The sequence below is a fragment of the Danio rerio genome, chromosome 17 (genome assembly GCF_052040795.2).
Source record: "Danio rerio strain M-AB ecotype USA chromosome 17, GRCz13ab, whole genome shotgun sequence".
Classification (NCBI taxonomy): domain Eukaryota; kingdom Metazoa; phylum Chordata; class Actinopteri; order Cypriniformes; family Danionidae; genus Danio; species Danio rerio.
The window spans coordinates 10172501-10197858 of NC_141037.1; the positions used below are offsets into that span (position 1 = coordinate 10172501).

Here is a 25358-nt window from a genome sequence, read left to right on the forward strand (position 1 = left end):
TTTGATTTTGTTTTTATACACACAATTATGCCGTCAAACTGTTGTATAAACGCAATATCACACTCGTAGCAGTGCGATATGGCTGTATATCGGCACTGGTGGGGGCACTAAGGCAATCGGCCTGCGGCCTCGTGCCATCGCACGCCTCCCACCAGTGCCGATATACAGCCATATCGCACTGCTACTCGTGTGATATTGCTCATTTATATATATATATCTATATATATATCTATATATATATATATATATATATATATATATATATATATATATATATATATATATATATATATATATATATATATATATATATAAACTAAAAATAATTTTAAATATTCAATTAATTTGACTATTACATTATTTTATTTAATTCTTCATTTTCAACCACGAGGCGGGTTCGAGGGTGCAGCAGTCTTGGGAGAGAGCCCCAGATTTCCCTGTCTCCAGACACTTCCTCCAGCTTCTCTGGGGGGATCCTGAGGTGTTCCCAGGCCAGCCGAGAGAAATTATATTATATTATATTATATTATATTATATTATATTATATTATATTATATTATATTATATTATATTATATTATATTATATTATGCTATATTATATTATATTACTTTTTTGCTCCACCGTGTCGCCAATAATAATAATAATAATAATAATAATACATTTCATTTATGATGTGATTTCCTTAAAGTGCTACAAGATATACAATAACAAACAAAAATGCATAGAATTAAAATCTTGCAAAAGATCCCAGTAGCTAGAAGTCACACCGCAATAATAAAACAATAATAAAAAAAAAAACAATAAATAAGCAACATCATGCAAACTGCAAAACAAGTGACAGTGATGATCACAAATTAAATGCTTAATAAATATAAAAAATACACACATATATTATGTCAAAACATAATATATGCTTTTATTTTGGAATTAATTGCAATTAATATTTCCCCTTTAAATCTTTATATTAATATGATATAAAATTTAATATAATTAATAAAATTATTAAATATTATTTAATTATTAGAATAATAAATATTATTTAATATTATTATAAATATTATTATAAAATATATTAAAGAACACTGGACCATATTAACTTTAATTAACCAAAAAAATATATTTTTTTAAATATATCTCCTTATATTTACCAGTTTGGAATGAGTAAATTAAGGCAGAATTTTATGTTTTTTTTTTTTTTTAAAAACAATTGAGTGAATCCAAAGACTTTTTTTTTCAGTGTGTCTCTTTTATAACAAGCACTGCATTGGTGATCCAGGTAAGACTTACGGGCCGCCCTTCTCTCAGCCCAACCCCAAATCCTCAAATTCCTTCAAACCTCCACACCGCAAAACCCCAATCTGTCTCCAGACACCTCCTCGCCCAGCAGCTTTCCCTCCTCTCTGTCTCTCAGATTTTGGGGATTAGGACAGGGGGAGGTTTGTGGTCCACTGGTTCCTGTGGCACATCTATTGATGTCAAGTAAGCGATAACCTGCGCGCCCTCATGTCTGATCCTCGCCAGGCGCTTCAGCATCGCAAAAACAAACACACGCCAAGAGCTAGCAGAACAAAGCACTATCACCTCACATGTGAAGACCAAACAAATCTGTGGAAACAAAAACTCACAGCTCACAACTTGAAATGCAGATTCCAGCTTTGTGTGTTCAAACTGTGAGGCTTCATTCATGAACACTTTGAGGTTGATGTTTATGCTGTGAAGGTGATGATGAAATGGATGAAAAGGGCTTTAAAGTTGATAATGTCAGCTTGCTTATTATTAAAACAACACAGTCAAAATAAATCCTGGGTAGTTGTTGTAAAAGCCAAATATGGACAAACCAAATTTGTTGGGTTGAAAAGTATAATTTAATTGAAATTTGTTCTTATTTGACCCATCATTGCAATAACAATAACCCAACATTTTTCAGGTGCATAATATAAATCATGATTCATTAGTCCCTTTATTCATCAGGGGTCGCCATAGTGGAATGAAAGTTTTACACAGCGGATGCCCTTCCAGCTGCAACCCAGTTCTGGGAAACATCCATACACGCTCATTCACACTCATGCACTACAGCCAATTTAGTTTATTCAATTCACCTATAGTGCATGTCTTTGGACTATGGGGGAAACCTGAGCACCTGGAGGAAAGAGAACTTCCTGCTGTGAGGCGGCAGTGCTAGCCACTGAGCCACCGTGTCACCCTAAAAGACATGATATGAATCCTATATGCAACCTATAATCATATATTCATTGCACACATTATAATATAGAGCTATGGGGAAAAACATATTTATTTGGGAAAGTTTTTCTTTCTTTACTGGATTTATTAGGCATGGGTTTGAATAAAAGGTTTATATTTTTATTCTCTAAATGTCTGATAATATTTCTTCCAAATTTCAAATTAAAATATTTTATTATTTAAACAAACAAACACAAACAAACAAATAAATAAATAGATAAATAAATAAATACTTAAATAAATAAATAAATAAATAAATAAATAAATTAATTAATTAATTAATAAAATAAATAAATAAATAAATAAATAAATAAATAAATAAATAAATAAATAAATAAATAAATAAATAAATAAATAAATAAATACATTTTTGATAATATTTTGACAATTTTTTTTTTTTTCAGAAAATGCCAATTGGTCAGAATAACAGAATGGGTTCAGAATTGGTCAAAATTAGGCATTGGATGATGAGCATTTTCAAGAAATACTGGGTTTGGAAAAGTCACGGTTGTAAAGCCGCCAATATTTTCTCTTATACCATTCCTAAGGTATATGTAAGATTTTTTTTGTTTTGTTTTTCAGGACTTCAATATCTCAAAAAAAAGTTATCCAAAGATGCCATTTAAAATTGTAAAGAAATCTGTGTTTTTGAAACTAATGATGACAGCATTTAAATAGAATTTAAATAGAATACACTTTAGAGCAGTAATCACAATATTGTGAAATCACAATATTTTTATCCAAGGTTATCATACCATCAGATATCATGCCTTATCATACCATCAGATTGAAAATCAGAGTTATTCCACCAAATATGAACAAATCAGTAACATAATGGCGAACAAATCTAACATATGATTTAGAAACTGATTCCAGTTTTTTGTATCCAAACTGTGAGGCTTTATTCATGAACACATATTGCATTTTCTCTTTGAGTTGGGTTTTTAAGGTAAAGTTGATGATAAAATAAGTGAAAAGGGCTTTCACTCAATGTCAGATTATTTATCATTAAAACAACATTTATGATAATATTAGAGATGAGGTAAGTCCTAGCTAAAACCTGTACACAAATATATAGGATTTTACTAGTGGTGGCAAAATATTAATCGCAATTAATTACAATATAGAAGCTTGTATTTACATAATATGTATTAGCTATATTACATGAGTAGCAGTAGAAAATGGCTGAATATCAGCACTGGTGGGAGGTGTGCGTTAGTGTCCCACCCGTGACAATATTTAGTCATATTGCACTGCTACTCATTTGATATTGCATTTATACAATAGTTCAACGGTATAATTGTGTATATAAAAAAAGAAAATTAAACACGGAGAGTCTCAAACCCCCCCAAAAAAAAGTCTCAAAAAAAAAAAGAGGAACTACTTTCTTCCACCATTCATTCACAGGTGACCGTCAGAACAGCAGAAACCGTTGCTCATTCTCAAACGTCACTTTAGAGCCAGTGTTTGAATGATTATCTTGTGTAATGTCTAAAGTGATGACAAAACAGGTGATTTTGCTCACATTTTAAGATCATAAGGCATGAAATACCATTAGTCTACAGAGATTTCCCAGTATTTCTCTGTTGCAATCGAGAGATCACAAAAATGAACCCAGAAAAATCTAAAACAAAGCAAACACTACCAGATTATTATGGTATAAATAAATCACTACAAAATCCAAAAGAGAGAGATCGCCTTAGAGTTTCACTCACCTCTTCTACAATGATTTGAGCAGCTGTAGTTAAAAATTTGTAAAATAAACAAACAAAAAAAAAGAGTTTTTCTCCCATAAGGGCTGATTATGCGGTCTCTGTCGCCATCTTGTGGCAGTAAACCATCAATTTCTTTGCTCTGCAGGCTAATGGCCACTAACGCGATGAATCTCCAAAATTATTAATATTTTAAAATTGGCAATATCCTCATAAATAAACTGCATAGATGCAATCTAAAGAAATACATTCTCGCCTACAAAAACCCTTAAAAATGCATAAGGTTGCCTAACTGCTGCAATATTTGTCAAACTGTAGCGAGTTGTTCAGTCTTCTGCTTGTGAAGAGGTTGTAGTACGAGTGCTGTTATTGCAGAATATCGCATGGCTATTGTTTAACAGCTGTAATATATATACACTTACACATAGATGTATTTAAAATGTATTTATAAATTAAGTATTTTATCTAATTCAGATTATATATAAATATAATATATTTGTAAATATTTTTGGTTTTGTAATTATTTTGTAAAAAAATAGTACAGTACTATAGATTTTTCTAAATGCATGCTCAAATATGAATATAAAACATGATACATCAGGCTGTTGATTTTTCAGTTTTTAGTGTCACATTACAATATAGAGCTACTGTATGGGAAAAAAGTAAACATTTAAATTGTCTTAAATGTTCTGGATGTATTAGGCATGGCTTTGAATAAAATGTTAATATTGTTTGACCCTATAAACGTCTGATAACATTTGTTTCAAATTTAAAATAAAAAGGATTGTAATTCAGAGATTTTTAAATGCCGTTTGCTAAGAATAACACATTTCCATTTAATGTTTAAGAGGTATTCTGTGAATTATTGATGAATCTGTAACGTAACAACAAACAAAACTCACTCCTGCTTTAGGAATCAACTTGCACTTGAACTGCAGGCACGAGCACATTGGATTTTCTCTTTGAGTTGGGTTTTCAAGGTAAAGGAGATGATGAAATGAATGTAAGAGCTTTTATCTTTCAGGTTTTGAGGTGTATTTCTAACAATATATGTTGCGTCTCACACATCCTCGTTTCATAAAACATGACATTGCTTATACTGAACCTTGAATTGGACATATAAAGAGTTTTAATAAGATTAAGCAATATTGATATGGCCTCAGTTATAGCTGATGGGATTATTACAGCTGACGTTTGTTTTTTTTAAGTGTCCTTGCCATGTGCACCAAAAATTGATATTACACCCTATTACCATTGCATTTTGTTGTAGCATAAATCAGTGATGGATATCTGTTTATTCTGCCTTTTTTCGCCTTCAGTTTGTTTACTCATTTTAAAGGCGTTTAGCTCTGTAAAGGATATCAATTTCAGCCTGTATCCCAAGTCATAAATAAGCTCTCCTCACTTTCTCTCATGTCTGTCATGAGTGATAAATTCTCTCACCTGCTGATCCATCACCCGTCTCGTCCCGCGCCGCTTTCTGATGCTGCAAAGTTTAGAGAGAGAAAGAGAGAGAGAGAGGAACTCGGCCCTCTCCATACACTCTCAAACATCACACCATTCGTTTATTATGGATGACGGCCTCTTTTCTTAGTTACTGAACTCAGGGCTTGTTTACTTGTGTCTGATTAGGGCTTTTAGATGCTATTCTACATTGCAAAAATGAGTTTTTATCTTGTTTTTAGTCTAAATGTCTAAAAAAATCTTAAATTAAGATGCATTTCATGGAACAAGTTAAAATATAGTCTTGTTTTTTGAAATAATAAGACAAAATTAAGTGATTTTTTCCTTAAAATATTTCCGAATAGGGTAAGCAAAATAATCTTGTTTTCGCCTTGAAATAAGATTATTTTGTTTACCCCATTGGGAGATATTTGACTTATTTTGAGGAAAAACTTACTTTATTTCAACGTATTATTTCTGAAAACAAGAAATGTATTTGCTTGTGTAGAAAAAGCTTGTTGATTTAGTATTTTTTTTTTTTAGATATTTGGACTATAAACAAGACAAAAACTCTAAGTGAGAACAGCAATTTTTGCTGTGTAAAATGTTGGCTTACTTTACTGTCTACTTTAAGGGATTGGTCACACAGAAATTAAAATTTGCTCTTATTTAAGTCACGTATAGGAAATAATTGTTCTCTTGTTTGTGTTATATTACTGTGAAATCTGATACTTTTATGTGTTTTGTGTAGGTTAGGCTTTAATTCACATGCATGCTACTTTTAAAAACTGAAAGTCACTGAATCTTTCTGCTAGATTAATATCATATATATTATTGATCATAAATCTCAAATAAACAAAATGCTGTCACACACCCCTGATTATCTAGAATCAAAGAATAAAGTTCTTTTATAGAAAACTTTGTATCATAGAATACTGTAGTAGTCAGCACACGAAATATAGTCAAATGAACAAACCTGAAATGCCTTAAAAATACTTAAATCAATTTTGAAATATATATTTTTGGGGAGTTTTTTTTAAGCATGGGTTAGCAGGTTTTTAGTTAAATTGTAGTCTTGGCAATATCACTTCACAAAAGTGTACGCCTATTGAATCGACATTTTAAAGTAGGCTAAATATAGAAAATACTACAGAAAAGAATTGGAGAGTAAAGCATTAAGCATTAATCCTGTGTATGTATACTACTAGTCAAAAGTTTAGGGTCAGTCTGATTTTTAAATGTTTTAAAATAAGCTTCTCCTGCTCACCAAGACTGCATTTATTTAATCAAAAATACAGTACAAATTGTAAAATTGTGAAATGTTATTGCACTATAAAATAACTGTTCAAAAGTAGTTTATTATTTAATTTAATCATTTATTCCAGTGCTTTTAAAGATGAATTTTCAGCTTCATTACTCTAGTCTTCAGTCACGTGATCCTTCAGAAAGCTCTCTAAAACTAGCTATTATTATTATTATTGTTCATTCATTTACTTTTCGGCTTAGTCCCTTAATTAATCAGGGGTCGCCACAGCGGAATGAATCTAGTATATATACCTAATAAATATCCAATGTGTGCATGGAAACTGAGAAATTTTAAGACCTAAACTGTTTAGAATTTACAGTAACTTAATGGTGGTTGTCACCAATAATGTACTATAAATCAATTACAACAAAATACTGTATTTACATTTAAAGCACCACTGCTGTATATGACTTGCTGTACATGTATTTGTAGTATTGCATATTTTTACTGTAAATTATACAGTCATTTTTACAATATAACTTAAAAATACAGTAGAATACTGCATAACAATTTACTACAGTAAAATACAGTTCACATTACAGTTAAATACTATTAAATACTATTAACGGTGTATATGTTTAGTAAAATTGACTTCATTTTTACTATTGTTTCATGTCAGATTTTACAAGGTCAACGGTATCTTGTGTACTGTATACTTTCTCCACGTGCATTGGTAATTTAAGGTTGGGTATAGCGTTCCTTTATAGCACTGCAGGATTCAGTATGTCTGCTGTTCAGGGTTTCCATTTTCTGGATGCAGAATTCCTGAGGGACCTGCTTACATTCGCCAAAATGTGCAGTGTACAACCAGAGCACACGGCACGGAATATTATTTTCCATAATGCATCCTGCAATACAGTGGACTCTTTTTGACCTCACATTCTCTGGGTGACGAATCATTATTTTGAAAAGATATTTTTGCACAAAAAATGGCACTGAAATGCGAAATATTTGTTTTTGTTCTGGGATCAGTCCCTTAATTAATGCAACCATGTGAAATAATCAGAAATTCCATAATGCATGTGTTTTAAAACAAACATAGGCATTATTCTGTTACCTCACTGTGTAATAATTCATTTATTTTTACCAGTCACTTTTTAAAGCATCACAGTTTTTAAAAATTCTTGAAATGGCAAGTATTCTCAATAATTTACTTAGATGCATTGCCACTGATTGACTTCTGGTAAAATGTTGATGTGACTATTTTCAATTTCATAATGTTCCTTTTAGAGCATAGATAATGTAATTTAATTAAAATGTAGACCTTTAAATAGACCTACTGTAAGGTACGTCATGATTTTGCCAAGTATGATGCGATCCTCGATTAACCCCTATGTTGATCCTGGAACATCCTTTTTGTTTGAAAATATAATCCACACCTATTCCCTACCCCTAAAGCCAACCAAAACGGTAAATTATTCCCGAAATCAGAGTGGAATAATAACAATCATGTGGAAGTGCATAAACCTAACTATAAGCCTAAACTTAACAAACCAACACAATCTCACGGCAATTCGTAACTTTTTGATTTAGTGGGTAATTTGTATGAATTTGTATGATCTAATTTGTACAGTTTAGTACTATAAGCTCATCCCCCAAAAATGGTTGGGTTTAGGTGCCAAGCCTCCTTTTTAAAATCGTACAATTTTGTACGACTGAACTTGTACGAATTCATACGAATTAGCCACTAAACTGGCAAAACGTAAAATACTTACGTTTTCTCGTGAGATCAGGCTGTAACAAACTGTAAACATATCTCTTAATTCTGATTGGCTGATTGGAATGTTGTTCCAGGATCAACACAAATGTTAATCGAGTAACAAGTCCTAGTTGGTGAAATCAGGTTGGCGTACTGTAAGCGTTCATTAGGCATAAAATGAGAAAATATGTTTAAATGCAAGCAGCGTTAGGAGATGCAGGCGAGCGCTGAAACATCATTAAAAATATTATAGTAAAATACATTTCAATATTTTAAAGACATGGCGCAGAACAACTAAATTTAATACAGTGCTTCTTGTGCAGAATGAGACCACCTATTATGTTTAGAAATGTGTAGAAAAAAAATCTTCTCTCTGTTAAACAGAAGTTGGGGAAACGCTTAAGGTTAGAGTCTTGTCCATTTCCGATCCTAAAGCACGGGATTTCTCTGTTCTTTTAATCTAATACTGCAAAAAACGTGCTTATTTGTAAAGATTTTAGCATTTTATACTAAAACAATCAAATACTTTATAAAACCTTGATGCACTGAGATTTATTTCCTTTAATTCAGATCAATCCATATCTCCTAATACAGAATTTACGCAATTTTTTTTTATAGATTTGTTAAAATTGAAAATATTTCACAACAACATAAGTAATACTGGGCAATTTGTGAATAAAAATATATTGCAAAAGATCCTCAATTTATCATGTGAAAAAAAGATCATGCGCATGTTTTTTCACTTATACGCTAAGGCCAGTTTAGTTTATCTATTCACCCATACCGCATTTCTTTGGACTGTGGGGGAATCCAGATAATTACCTACCTTGTGACACTATAAGTGTCAATATATAGTAGTAATTGGTACTTTTTACTCAAGTACTTCGTTTACTTGAGTACAAAAGTGTAATCAGTATTCCAACTTTTATCAGAGTCGTTTTAAACAAGAGTATCTGTACTTCTACTTGAGTAAAGGTTATGTGTACTTTTGCCATCTCTGCTCATATTATACACTACACATTCATAATCCCTTCCATTCACACAGAAGATTGTCGTATGTATAAATACAGCAAAATTAGCTCAAAAAAAAAAATTATTGCAGCCTTAACAATTAAACCTTTCTAGTCTCCTCAACTTACGTCTATCAAACAAACTAAAATTTTAAAGTCTACATGAACCGGAAGCTGTGACCATTTTTTTTTTGGAAAACAGAATATTAAATGATAAAACAGTGGGCGTGGCTTGTTTTTTTACCGCATCCTGATTGGATGTAGTAAATGTAGTAGGCATTTAATTTAGAAAGATTGGGAAAGAGGTTTGGTGGGAGTTATTACAGACTCTTCCTCCTAACCATTTCTATTTTAAGTTAAAACGGAAAGGCGTGGTTAAGCATGTTAGCCTCACCCAATACCTCAAACAGCCGCCATCTGAGAATTAAACTGAAAAAAAAAAACAAAAAAAAAAAAACAGCGAGAGCATTTTCAGATTTTAATTTCAGATTGCAAAGGCAAACAATTTAGTTTTTCTTAATGGCATGCACGGATAAATTGTTCACCACAAAACAAGCAATGTGAAATTAATTAGATTAGTTTTGATTTAATTTGTACTTGAAAGATTGATTAGCATAGTATAATAAGTTAAAGCGACACAAAAATATTGGTTGTCTCGACTTTGTCATTGCATTTTTATTTCATTGTAGCTTTCTTGACCGCATGTTTGAGCAGGCGTTTGTGACAGCAGGACGAAATGGCTACACTTTACACTTTAGCCAGTGCTGCATCTCTTGTGTCAGGTTTGCTGTCAGATAGACAGGCCGTCAGACAGCTGAAGGTGAAAGCGGGCCTGCCCTCCATGGCGCTGGTCAGATCAGAACGGTCGGTAATGGCGTGAAACAGGGCAGAGGGAGATCTGAGGAGATGAGAATCGAAGGTGAGGATGGCTCTAGGCGGCTGAACCGCGGGCCCCCAGCGGGAACACGGCCCACCACCCCCTGGATCCCACCCGTCGCCCCTCCGCACATCTTCAAAAGCACATCCCCACGCAGGATAATGCTCTCTACTCTTTGATTACACTTAGCAATTGGAGAGCCCTCCGTTCGAGAGCGCTGGGTATTATCAAAACCAATCAACATGAAAGTTTTTTTTTCTCTCTCCTGCACCCACTGGAGGGCAAGAATAGGGGGGGGGAGTGTTTGGTGGAGGAGCAAAAATGGTTATCATTGAAATAGAGACATCAGAGTAAATGGGCAGCCTGTTGGGAAGCGTACACATGACTGAGAGATGGAGAAATCCGATTGATGGATCCTGAGTGCCACATGCTGTAATGTGGGTTTTTGGAAGTCACCATCATATCAAAATTGACAATTGTTGTGTTTTTTATGTTTTATTTTTTATGATTGATTGCGTGTTTACTGGTGGGAGGAAGAGGGGACCTGTCAATCATATGAGATCGACCAATCGCAAACCACAAACATCTGATCAATTCCTCGTCTGACTAAATCAAGTCCAATCCCATCATTTTTAAAATTCTACAACGGAGGAAAACTAATACAAATGGTGTATCTCATAAATCCTTTATTTATTTATTTATTCATTCATTTTCTTTTCGGCTTAGTCCCGCTGTGGAATGAACCACCAACTTATCCAGCATATGTTTTACACAGCGGATGCCCTTCCAGCTGCCCTTTTAGCTGCAATCCATCACTGGGAAACATCCATACACACCCATATATATATAGACACGCACACACACACACACACACTTGTACAGCTATCTTTATGGGGACTTCTCATAGACGTAATGATTTTTATAACGTACACACTGTATATTCTAAATCCCTTGCCCAACCATACCCCTAAACCCAACTCACACGGGAAACAATCTTCATTTTTATATCTTCAAAATACTCCATTCTGTGTGATTTATAAGCAGTTTTCATCATAGGGACCAAAAAATGTCCGCGTGAATAATAATAATAATAATTTATAATAATTCCATACATTTATATAGTGTTTTTCTGGACCCTCAAAGCATTTTACACACATTTTTGATGGGGAATTTCTTCCTTCTCCACCCGAAATCAAAGTTTACAGGTATTGCTATACTTGGCGACTTTTGGTCACCACAACGTCAGGAATACAAGATACACACACACACACACACACACACACACACACACACACACACAAACACACACACACACACACACACACACACACACACACAAACACACACACACACACACACACACACACAAACACACACACACACACACACACACACACACACACACACACACACACACACACACACACACACACACACACACACACACACACACACACACACACACACACTCCATGACAGAAACAAGTTTCCATAAGCTTTCATTCGGGCATACGCCACAAAAGAGAAGAAAAGACTATCTCAACTTCCATTTCATGCTGACTTGAAGACAGAAAATCAAGAGACGGGAGTGCAGTTGCTCAGTCTGAGGTCATTCTCTGGAGGGCGCGACTGTGGGAGAAACGGCTTCAGTTTTATAACGTCATTTGAATATTAGTTTATGCCGCGGATGATGAATTAGAGGGATGGCTGTCGTTTGTTAATAATTCAGCAGCGTGCGGATGGCGGGATATAGACTCGGACAAATACAGAGAGATGGGCTTCATTCCTCTGAGGATGTATGAATAATGCTCGCTTGAGATCAAGGAGTGTGTGAAGGGTGTTTAAAGGTTGTATGTCGACAGCGCAGCAGGAGATTATATACATTCTTGCTCAAGCACTTAATATGACTTATGAGTGTTTGTTTCACTGGGATGGAAACGGATGGCAAGTTCGAGAGAAAGAGAAAGAAACATCCCGAATGAGATCTCTGTTCTTTCTCACAAAACTGTAGGCCTGAGATTATTGGATAGTTTTTTGATTGTCAGTTTGTAAAGTGATTTACGATCAGACCAACTTAAAATCAGATATTTTTCATAATAAAATGATATGAGCAGCTGTTCACAATCATTTAAAACATTTGATAGATCTACAGTATACTGAAACTGTATGTGAGCTATTTACTATTGATTTTTTTGGGGAAAGAAAATAAAAAAGGAGAAGTTCTGTGACTAAGTTGATACTTAGATGAAATAAAGATGAGAAAGTCAATCGAACTCCAGAGTAATGAAAGAGCAAGACGTGAGCAATCAAATATTTATCGTTCACATGTTTTCCTTTGCAATCTCTTTGATAATTAAAGATTAAATAGTAATTTTTATCTATTTTTTTTGGTTAATTAGTTTTGCATTTGGTTAATTTTGCATATTCCCTGTGGACTATATTTGGTAAAAGCAAAATGTTCTAATAAAATAATGTTTTATACAATAGCTGTCTTATAGAATTTATTTCATTTTATTATTATTTTGTTAAGTCTAAAGGCAAAATTTTTATAAATGGTTATTTATTTGTTTTTAGACTTCATACGAGTTAATAAATGATTTTTAATTGCTAAGTAAAGAATGCTCTTACTGAAAATATATATATATTTGTAATTTGGACAAAATGGTATCAGACATGTCATTCATTAATTCATTATCTTTTCATCTTTGCCCTCATTTTGCTGCTTGTGGGTTACATTTGGGCTCTCAAGTGACAAAGATGTAACCTACGCTCTCAAAATTTTTTCAAAATAAAAGACTTTTTAAAATAAAAGATTGTTCAGACTCAGATAATAAATAAAATGGAAATAATTAATGATTTATTGTGCGGCCCGGTACCAATTGATCCATGGGCCGGTACTGGTCCGCAGCCCGGTGGTTGAGGACCTCTGATGTAAATCACTCGTGCTTAACGCTTCATCCTCTTCTGGCGTGAACGCACCAAAACTCTTTCTCATGTGATTTAAACCCTTTATAAGTTTCTTTTTTGTACTGCACACAATATATATATATATATATATATATATATATATATATATATATATATATATATATATATATATATATATATATATATATATATATATGTATATATATATATATATATATATATATATATATATATATATATATATATATCTACAGGTCTAGAATATATATATATATATATATATATATATATATATATATATATATATATATATATATATATATATATATATATATATATTCTAGACCTGTAGACACTGATTTCTATGGAAGGAAAAAACAAAAACTATAGAAATCAATATCTACCGGCTTCCAGTATTTATAAATTATTTTGTGTTAATTAGAAGAAAGAACCTCAGTATGTTGGACGCTCAGTGAATGAGACAGAATTTTCATTTTTGGGTGATCTATCCCTTTTTACTCAAACCTATACCTAGTAATGTCATGGGTCAGGTTTGATCAGGTGTCTTACAATTAGTGCTAGCGCGCTAGCGTCTTGTTACTCATTGCCAGATTATTGTGTTCTTTTAGCTTACGGACACTCTGCTACTCCTTTCTACATTTAGTCTAGTCCAGTATTATTATTTATCATTTGACCTTTATTACCTGTATCTGCTTCGTCACCTCGTTGTGGAATCCGGTTTCTCATCTGTCAATACCAGCTCCAGTATCCGTTCCTCAGCCCTTTGTTCTTCTTTTAATAAAGGACTCAATTGTACTGAAATCCTCATTGTTTACTGTCCGAGCCGAACTGAAAAATGGTCTCTTAATCTTTTCCCTAGCTGTATTAATTTTTCACATTTTATAATATATTAAGACCTGCTTGGTATTTTGTTTCATTTGATTCTATCACAGAGCATTATTTAAACAATACAATCCTCCTGTTGGTTCAGTTTTTTTTGGGTGCTAAGATGTTCTAATGGAAGATCTAAAGACGGCAGAGAGTGTGAATAAGAGAAGAAAAAAAAGAAACGAACTTCCACTGACATGTCATTTTGTGTGTGTGTAGAGTTTCAAACTGAACGTGGACAGTCACAGCTCTCTGAAAGACAGTCTCCTGGAGGAGGGACGGCAGCTCCTGGAACTCATCACCTCCCACAAATCAGGTACAGTTCTGCCGAGCCGCACATTTATTATTAATGTTTGTATTAACATAGTGACCTTCAGAATTTATAAATCCCAGAGTAACCGCTTCCGAACCGCCGAGCGCACGCCTTTTCACATACATTACAAATGGCGCACGGCCCGCTGAATTGAGTTCTGGGATAAAGCGGAGAGACAGCCGCCTCCAAAAGCGCATATGAAGAGAGCAGGAATTAAGAACAGCAGGTTGAGGAGTCAGAGGCCATCGCAGACACTCGTTCCTCCACAATATCTGTGATTATTCACCTGAAGAGTCTTGCAGAGTGCTCGGCAAATGCACAAATCCACTCCGCTGACCTCCCTGCTGGTATGTCTGGTCTCCGCTGGGTAAAGCCGGCTGCCATTAAATATGCAGATGGTTCTTGGAGACAGGAGCGGGGCTTATAATGCCCCGACAGCCCTGTCCTGTGGTGCCACAGCATGACGACAGCTCCCTGCCAACTATACAAACACAAACATGCCCGCCTGCACCTTTACTATAACCTAAGTGTCCATAGGGAGCTTCTTAAAGGGGCCACTACTATACTTCTTTGCTCTATTGAAACAGTCTCCATCAGTCATTAAGACTGCAAATGTGTGCAAAGTAAATAGTGCACATGTTGATTTTTAAAAGTGCCATAGATTAAAAATCTGTATAGGCATAGTTGGATAATAGGATAATAATAAACACTCATTTTTATTATAATTTTTTATGATTCTTTGATTAATATAATGTTTTTTTTACACTATAAAACCATTTGTGACACTATAAATGTCTTTACTGTCACTTTAGATAAATGTAATTCTTTCTTGTTGAGTAAAAGTATTAATATCTTTTAAAAATCGTACTGACTCAAGACTTTTTAAAAAATTTTATTTATGATTTATTTAACATTTTTCCATTTTACAAACATATCAAACAACCCTTACAGAAATAATAATAGAAAAAAATATATATAAATATAAATACTAATTGATAAAAAAGTTAATAAATAAATAAATTAATTAAAATAAAAAAGAAGATAATAATAAAATAAAACCAAATTAACAAATTAACAATAAATGCGAGGCAGATGTCTACATTTATACATTTATAATCTCAAATGTTAAATTTCGAGTGATGAAAGATTACAAACTGATGTACTATTGTGATCAAAAGCTGAGGTGATCAGTCTAGATCCAGCTGAAGAGTTTTAACATAGAAAGAAAGGGCATCCCAAATTTTGGCAAATGTTCTGTTAGGTCTTTGAAGGGAATATCTAATCTTCTCTAGTTTACAAAATACAAAACATCTTTCAGCCACCGTACATGCGAGGGTGGCTGAGGGTTCTTCCAGTATAACAAAATGACACGCCTAGCAAGCAAAGTAAGAAAGGCCACGAAGTTTAAAAGGTAAGTGGGTAATGCATAATTATCCGGCATCACGCCAAACAGGCCAATAATGGGTGATGGTGCTATGTCTATAGAAGTAATGGCTAAAAGAGACTGAAATACTGAGCCCCAAAATGAGGAAAGAGCTGGGCATGTCCAAAACATATGGGTTAAAGTACCTAAACCCGAATGACCAAGACTTTTAAACAGTACTTTAAATGCTATTTTTTTTTGTTAGAGACCATATGTAGCTCATGCTGATTGCAGTGTCCATGTTCTATTGTAGTATTTATTTCCAAATACTGTATTATGAAGATGTAGGATCTAGGGAAACAAAATAAAGTCAAGCGTAAATGAATATCAGCTGCTTCAGTCCAACATCTACATTAGCAGGATGATGAAGATGAAGCCAGAGTGGACATTTCAGCAAGACAACGATCCAAAACACAGCCAGGGAAACTCTCAAATGCTTTCAGAGAAAGAAAATCAAGCTTTAGATTGGCTCAGCCAATCACCTGACTTAAATCCAATAGGAAATAGAAAATAGACATTAGATTTGATAGACGAGACCAACAGAACCATCAAAATTTTGACACTCTGTTGAAGTCTGTGAAAAACTTACACCTGAGCAATGCATGAGACTTCATTCTCCACATGAGAGGCTTCTTTAACCTGCCGTCACCAAAAAATACACTTCAGTAGTTCTGGAATTTCTCCTTCTGTCATTCCATTGTTATTACACAGAACTCATTTTTCAGATTTTAATTTTATTTTTTGTAATGTTTGGGTTTAATTCCATGTCAGCAGCTCCTTTAGAAATAATAGTCCCAGGAAAAAACATGACATGTTCAATGCTTATTTCTCCCACTGTAAATACATTTTTTAAATTTAAAATTGAGGTCATAAATGAAGATGTAACTCTTTTTTTTCAGATGTCATTTTGTGTCTACGTGGTACACAAAACGCAAGAAAAATAAAACATATAAATACAAGAAAATATTTTCTGCTTTAGTTCCAATTTTGTAATTAGACTCAAATCTCCACCAACTTCCCATCTTGACCATTATTGTCCCGTATCTTAGCAACTCGGCAGACGGGCATCACTCCTCAGGTATGAGTAGCTGTTTCCATCAGCGAACGCCGTCGAGGCCTGATCCAGGCACAATGCGGGGTCACACTCCAGAAGCCCGACTTCCGCCTCCACCGTATTTATCTTAATTTATGCTTTTTAATTACTTTGAACAAATAGGATTTGCAGACGGAGATGGTGATTGTGGCCGGTCGCCACGCAGCGGACACATGATGGGTTCGGAATATAGAAGCGCCCCGTAATACTGAGGGATTAACCCAACGCTCGAGTCCTCATCAGATGCAAAAACACACTCGTGGTCTGGCTCGGGTCACCACCATCAAGTGGCATGAAAATCACATGGCTTGTTTTTTTTTTCCCCCTTCCCATCTGTTGATTAGCAAGCATCAAGGAAGATATTATCATTTAACTTGTTCAATATTTTATTTTTTACCAGAGGTTGGTTTTAATGATTTAGATGATGGTGGTGATTATGATAATGCCACGAGCGTTATTATTAGTGATGTGTTAGAGTTTAAGAGGGAAGAAAGAAAAGCGAAGTGCGTCTGTTGGATCATTAAGGGTGAGTCGTGATAAATGGTTAAATCACAGCACATTAAAGGCTCATTAAAAACAACTGTAGGGGGATGTGTATGTGTGGGACGGGCCAGCTGGATGGCACTGTAGGGTTTAAGTGGGTGTTCTGCCCATTGGCTGACATTAGCCATCTCCACGTATATATGTTTATGCCTGATGCAAAGAGTGCACCCAGAATGACATGCTAGTGAACTGTTTAATGTGCGCTATATACAGTTAACTGCATAAAATGCTGTACAGAATTGTGTGCATTAAAGAGGTCATTTATTTTCTTTTTACATATGTGTAATGTTGCCATTTGAGCATAAAAAACATCTGCAAATTTAAGTCACTCTAGCTTGACCTACTGAGTTTCTAAACCATTTAAACCAGGGGTGTCTAAACTCGGTCCTGGAGGGTTGGTGTCCTGTAGATTTTAGCACCAACTTGCCTCAACACACCTGCAAGGATGTTTCTACAAAGTCTGGTAAGAGCTTGATTAGCTAGCCCAGGTTTTTCTGATTGGGGATGGAACTAAACTTTGCAGGACTTCAGCTCCAGGACTGAGTTTGGACACCCCTAATGGTTTAGAAATTTAATTCCATATTAGAAAATTTAAATAATTTATACTGATGCTCACGGTATTTCTACCTCTGCTATTTGCATTTACAGATATAACTAACATTGTGTGAACTTGTGAGCTTTGGGTGTGCTTTTAGCATAATATTGTGTTGTGTCAAATTTGATTTTTCCTGTCAAAAAAGGAGAGTTCACCTAGAAAATGAACACTTACTCACAATTTACTCACCCTCAGGTGGTTCTAAACCTTTATGAGTTCAACTGAAAAGAAGGTATTTTTAAGAAAAATAAAAACCTGTAATCATTGACATATTATATTGACTTAAATATTATGGAAGTCAGTGGTTACGAGTTACCAACATTCTTCAAGATGTGTTCCATAGTGTTTAACAGAAGAAATAAACTCAAAAAGGTTTGAAGAAGTAAATTTATATATTTTTCAAGTTCTAGTATTAAGCTTAAAGTGCAATTTAAAGGCTTAATTAGGTTAATTAGGTTAATTACATAGCGTAGAGTAATTGGGCAGGTCATTGTATAACAATTGTTTGTTCGGTAGACAATCAAATAAAAAATATTGTCTAAGGGGTATTGATCTTAAAGTGGTTTTAAAAATTTAAATTATTTTATTCTAGCAGAAATAAAACCAATAAGATTTTTTTTTCCAGAAGGAAAAATATTATAGGAAATACTGTGAAAATTTATTTGCTCTGTGAAACAAAATTTTAGCAAATATTTAAAAAAGAGAGTTCAGGTTCTTTTTTAACGATCTAGGCACAAAGTCTAAAACGCAGGGCGCAAAAGCATTTGGGGTGCATCCGATTCCACTTTTGCTATTTTAAGAATGAAAAAGTACGCTCTGCGCCCCCAGTGCATGGTTTATCAGGGTTCTGCAATCAGAGTCTCATCTCCTATTCCCTTTAAGAGTCAGTTGCTTCACGGCATGGCGCATTTGCTTTTTACATGGTGGACTTTGTGGATAAACTGAATGCTTCACTGGCAAGAAAACAGTTAAGCAGACTATCTGCAGCGTGAGGATAAAGAACAAGCCTCCTCCATTCAGCCACTTTACTTTTGCTCTTTACTCCTTTACTTTTGTGGATAAGGAAATGTTGGAAACTCAATCCATTGAAGACATCCGTTAGCCTACATAGTCAATTTTGTTTGCTAAGCGCTAAGATTTGTTTCAAAACTATTTCTAAATTTAGTTCTAATTTCCAGCAAACCAATAAATGAACAATAATTATTTATAAGTTATATCCAAACACACGTCCTTTTCTCATGTCCCCTATGGTGATGCCTACGTCTGCAAAACCCGACAGGTGGACAAATCTAAACTTGTTTTTATTAAAACAAATATAAATATACATATGATAAGCAATACTAATACCAATTATAACATTACACAAATGCAAATTGTTATGAATAAACTTGAAAAAGCCCCCAGAGATGAAGGCTCGGAGGCAGTGGTTTTTATATTTATGCAGAAAATAATAATTTTTGTAACATTTTAATCCTTTTTCATTTGTAAAGATAATTGTGTATTGCTGTACATCCTGTGTGTATTACGCAATGTGTGATTACTAACTCGCTCTGCGCTGGATTTTAGACCAGCTTTTAGTTCTTCAAAATAGCAAAGCGCCAACAATGTGCCTTAACACTCCTCTATTGTAGACCGGAATGTCCATGAGTCCATAAGTGGCGCAAAGGAATTTGCTATTTAAACAATGTGGCTCAAAACATGAAAATTTGGGTTGCGCCCGTCTGAAAAGGGCAACAAATCACGTCAAACATGTCTTGCGCCGTGTGTATTTTAGGGACCTTTAACCTTCAACTTCAAGATTCTGACTTCAACTGTATGTCTGTGTATGTGCACGCAGGGCTCCGGGACATGCTCCATATGATCTCCCAGCAGTGGCAGGAGCTGCAGAGACAGATCCGCCGTCAGCACAACTGGATGCTGCGCACACTGGACGCCATCAAAACCCACATCTTGTCCAGCGAGAGGTCCGAGGACGAGGCTCACAGTCATCACCACAGCCCCAAGGTAAACCATTTCGTACCCACAGCCTGAATCGCTCCATCTGTCTGCGGCTCTCAGTTTCTCTCTGGTCGCCCACGGCCATGCTCTGCTCGATCAGCAAAATAAACAAACAGGGCCGAGCTGTATTTCCATAAGAAACGGCTCTTCAGTAAGACGTTCCTTTCAGAGAGGAAACAGGGATGGGGATGCAGCATCGCCGTGATGCGAATGACAATTTTCTCTCTTTAAAGGGATAGTTCATGCAAAAATAAACATTTATTCACTATTTACTTATCCTTAAGTGCTTAATGAGTTTCTTTTAAACTGTTGAATACAAAAGAAGATGTTATCAAATATGTCAGAAACCGGTTACTATTGACTTCCATAGTAGGAACAACAAATACAATGGAAGTCAAGTGTGCTTATGCTAAGATAGGGCTGTTTTTCTCCCTTTTCTCACTTTGTCCTAATCAAGGGCAAGCTGAGGGGGTGTTTTTTTAGCCTAACTGTCCAAATGTATCTTTCTTTGTTTCTAAATGCTACCTCCTAAGATCTGTCTCCCCTGAAAAGTTGTTTGTGATGTTTTGTGTATGGTCTGGGGGTTCCAATTTCGCCATACGAAAGTTTAGAGACGAATAAAGGCTTGATTGATTGATTGATTGAATGGTTACAGGTTTCCAGCTTTTTTCAAAGTATATTCTGTAGTCACACTTTATTTTAACTTACAAGTCACGCTATTGACAAGCTATTAACTAAGGCCCCGTTTACACTGCTAGTTAATTGTAACCCAATTCCGATTTTTTGCTCGTATGTGGCACAGATCAAATCTGTTCTATGACCGTGTAAACACGAAGAAAACGCATGCATTCGGATATTCAGAGATCGGTTTCAGCCCTCCTTCATATGTGAAAATAAATCAGATATGAATTGGATATGTGAAAATAAGACTATTTCTGTCACATAACCAGCGATCGCTCTCCAGAGATTGCTGGTTCTCACACGAACACCATGGACTACATTTCCGCCTTCACCTGGACTACATATGCATACATGCTCTCCGGTCACACCTCACGCCTGCTCACTCATTAAGACTGATTACATTCCCACCAGCTGAGCCTTGTTCAGATACTGATTAGACACACTTCATGAGCCACTCATTCACCCATCCAGTTGGCCGAGTCTTGTTTGCTTTATATGACATTACAACACGTTTCTCCCTGTCTTATCTACGTGTTTAGACCCTAGCCTTGTATTCTTTGTTCTCCTGTTTAGCCGCTTGCCTTACCACCTATAGCCTGTTATACGATTACGATTCTGGACTGCCTGAAAATACCCGTTTGCACCTGTTTGATCATTGCTTGCCTGACGCTGAATAAACCTGCATTTTCATCTTACCTCCAGTTGACTCTGTCACTCCACCCCGTCGTTACAATTTCCCAGAGTTGGGTTGTGGCTGGAAGGGCATCCGCTGCGTAAAAACTTGCTGGATAAGTTGTCGGTTCATTCCGCTGTGGCGACCACGGATTTATAAAGGGACTAAGCCGACAAGAATGAACAATGCGACTATCATGTAAACAGGTAGATCGGATGTATTGAGGCATTCCATTTTGTACACCAAACTTGAGACAATGTGGTACTTCTCTGTGGTTTAATGACGTAGATGGAAAAGCGTGTATAAAAACGCTGACACAGTAAACAACAACAGGAAACATGGGGGAGGAAAGTGGTCAGTCGCCACATTTAGTTCCCAGATTCTATTTAACAAGTTGTTTTACTTTAGTTTAGTTATCCTTAAATGTTTAATGAGTTTAATGAGTATGGAGCTGCATCAATTTTGCCCCTGAATTTTAAGTAAAACAATCTCATAGAGTTAAACTCATTGGATCTGGCTTGTTTCTACAGCTAGGTATATTTGTACCATATTCATATTTTTTAACTGATTAAATCTATGGCTGCATTTGCACTGCAGGTCTTAATGGTCAGTTCTGATTTTGTGACTGTATCCAAATTTTATTTTATTTTATTTTTTTACTGTATCCGATTTTATTGTTGACCTAATTACATGTCTGCATTTGCACTGCATCTGACAAACATGCAATGACTCGGAAAATAACAGCGGGATGTACGCAACAGTTTTATGTTAGTTTTTATTGTTTATGTGGCAGATGTTGCACTCTTTCTCTAAGGAATCTGACAACTTACATTTAAAAAAACTGACAAATTAAATCAAATTAAAAGGTCACAAACAGTTAGTTATAATCCTTATTGTGATTTTTGCGTGTACTATCCCTTTAAATGAGCGTGAGAGGTTTGATAGCTCTCACAAAACACATACACAATTATGCTTCAGAGGCGATGCGCTAGACTCAATTTATACTTCACACTTAATGTGTAATTGCAGACATAGTTATTTGGGAGACCAATTTCTCATTGTTTAATTGTCAATTGTGATTGGGTAATTGCACTCCAATTAGGTGGCGTGTTTGTGCGCCGGGCCCTGAGAGCGAGGCCTGGCGGTGTGTGTTTATGTTTGTGTTTCTGCGTGGCGTTTGCGACGACAGCAGCTTCAGGAACAGCCGTGATCTCGGCTGGATTTCCCCCGGGAGCATCAGCATCGCCTGCATGGGCTCAATCTCTCCTTCTCCTCTCCTCCGTAATCTCTTCTGCTTCATCTGCAGAAAACAGGAACGGCAGGGTCTCGCTCAGTCACATAGTATTTCCCGCTTTTTGGTCTCTTGCTTTGGTCTTTTTCCTTTCTGCTCAAATAGGCTGTGGTGGTGTACAGAACAGTGTACTATCAAAAATGAAAAAGGGACAATCTTGTGCTTAGAATCAAGTCATAATAAAGTATTTGGGAATAAATAGTCCAGTAGAACAGGTTTTTGCTAGATCAGATATGGCTGCGGCCAGAAATTTATCAAATTTCCTATTTATTGTATTTTATTAACGTCTACCCCTACCCTAAACCCAATCGTCACAGTAATGTAAACACGGTAGTTGTACCGTGTACATATGTACATATAGTATATGTTTTTTAATAAATTACCCAATAAATTGTATTCTATTAAGCATACCCCCACCCCAACCCTAAACCCAATCGTCACAGTACTGAAAAAATATTAATTATTTTTATACAGTGTTACAAAAATGATGCTACAGGGTATATTGATGTGAGTATCTACAGCTGTATCCTATCTAGACTTATTGTAGAACACGGACATTACGATCAGCATAAGCTACATATAATATCTAACAAAAAAAAAATGCATTTAAACTACTGTTTAAAAGTCTTGGGTCAGTAACATTTTTAAAAGAGATTAATACCCAACAGGCACAGGACGTCAACATGAGGTCAGATTGACATTGTACCCTATAATGTCGTGGGGACGTTGCATTTTGTTTGGAAATGAAAATCAAGTTGACGTCAGAATGCAACGTCAGGCAGACGTCAATGTCCAATGTCCAATCTAAAATCAACCAACTATCAACGTCCAATGATGTGACAGCTTGACGTTGTGTGGATGTTACCACTATGATGTCTATCAGACGTTGGACTTTGGTTGCCGTAACTGATAAATAAATGTCAGTATTTGACGTCAATATGACGTTGGTTTGAAATGTGGCTCGATGTTGGATTCTGGTCATTTTCTAACACAACCTAAAATCAACCAAATATCGACGTCTAATCATGTTACAGTTTGACATTGTGGGGATGGTACCACTATGGCATCTAGGAGACGTTAAATTTTGGTTGCCATACCTGACAAATACATGTCAGTATTTAATGTCTACGTCCCAGGGATTACTTACATTCTTGCAACACCTAGTGAACCTGTGTATAGACACACCAAGTTTAGGAGTGAGCGATGTCTTTTTCTGTTTGGTTAGATTAGTGTAGGTAAGTTAGGGCATGTAAACGCTGAAGACTTGCTTTCGATTTAGTTTCCTGTCAGGTAAAAGGGTTATACTGAGATCTTTGGCTTTGTTATTTTCTTTTCTTTCAGCGCTACTTTTGTCCTCTTCCCTGATGGGGTTTGATGTTTTTGAATTATTTTTATTGGTATACATTTGTATTTATGCCAACACTATACTATATAGTGTTGGTATAAAGAAACTACTTATTATTACTAATTTCTGTTAATCTTTGATTTTATGTAATACATTATTCTGTTTTTGGTAGAATTATTTGGTTGATGGATGGTTCTTTTCTTCCCGCATTACACAGAATGGTAAACAAAGATGTTGGCTCAATGTTGGATTTTGATAAATTTTCCATGCTATTTGATATCGTTAATGAATGTCTAAATAACGTTGTCCATAGACACTGAATGAAAATTTGGTCTTCTGACATCACATCTTAAATCTTACCGGATATTAACGTCTCATGATGTTGTGCCTGCTGGATTCTTTTATTCAACAAGAAAGAATTACATTTATCTAAATTGACAGTAAAGACATTTTTAATGCGTCTATGTACCAGCATTTAATTGGTTTTCTTGTTTTTGTTTTCAAAACATAAAAACAAATAAATTATTTATGTCAAATTTGAATCTTCTCACGAACATAAACTTATTGTTTTTTAAATAAATATTTTTGTTTTCATCACATTTAGTTTTTACACACAAAATAAAATAAAAAAACTATACAAAATGAATTAGCAGCTTTAAACCAATTATACGTGGATCATAATGTCACAAAAATAGCGTTTAGAAGATATAAAATTTATATATACATGTAAAGCTTATAGTTTGTCACTTCCAACTAAATGAATCAACAGATCATTCACGTCACCTCATATTTCAGTTTGTCATTAAATCATGACCAGTCAAATATTTTATATCAGGTGTTCTCAACCTTTTTCACTACGAGGCCCACCTCACTCTCAGAAATTTTTTTTGAAGGCCCAAACTGATTGTCTAGAGAAAATGCTTGTTTTGATGCTTTATTTATTAGCAAAACATCTCTCTTGCATTCTATTATTCTTTTATTTTTCTACATAATTTTTATATCTATCTAACTAACTAACTAACTAACTAACTAACTAACTAACTAACTATATATATATATATATATATATATATATATATATATAGTAATATTTAAAAAATAATATTAATGGACAGACAGGTTCAAAGCTCCTGAATTCTTTCTTTCAGTTATTATTATATATATATTTTTTTACAACTGCAGAGTATTTGGGTCTTCTTTTTAATAAATAAACCTGACAGGACAACAGGAGATGGCAAAAAAAAAAACCAAAAAAACAAAAAAAAAAAACTGCTGCTGCTTTAAATTAGACTGACTA

The 25358-nt window shown here is 34.8% G+C and overlaps 1 protein-coding gene and 1 long non-coding RNA gene across 13 annotated transcripts in view; one reads left to right on the forward strand and one right to left on the reverse strand.

Annotated features, from left to right (window-relative positions):
• Positions 1–25358, forward strand: part of akap6 (A-kinase anchoring protein 6) — a 283494-nt gene that overhangs the window by 78285 nt on the left and 179851 nt on the right. For all 12 annotated transcript variants that reach the window (XM_087289691.1, XM_087289694.1, XM_087289693.1 and 9 more), the window contains 2 exons: positions 14326–14422; positions 19911–20077. In XM_087289691.1, the coding sequence (XP_087145817.1) occupies positions 14326–14422; positions 19911–20077 (264 nt within the window). The remainder of the gene's footprint in view (positions 1–14325; positions 14423–19910; positions 20078–25358) is intronic.
• Positions 6513–9845, reverse strand: LOC147839928 (uncharacterized). The gene is made up of 3 exons (XR_015513079.1): positions 8508–9845; positions 7195–8035; positions 6513–7151 (listed from the first exon to the last, which is right to left on the reverse strand). It is a non-coding gene; the product is annotated as an uncharacterized LOC147839928 (long non-coding RNA).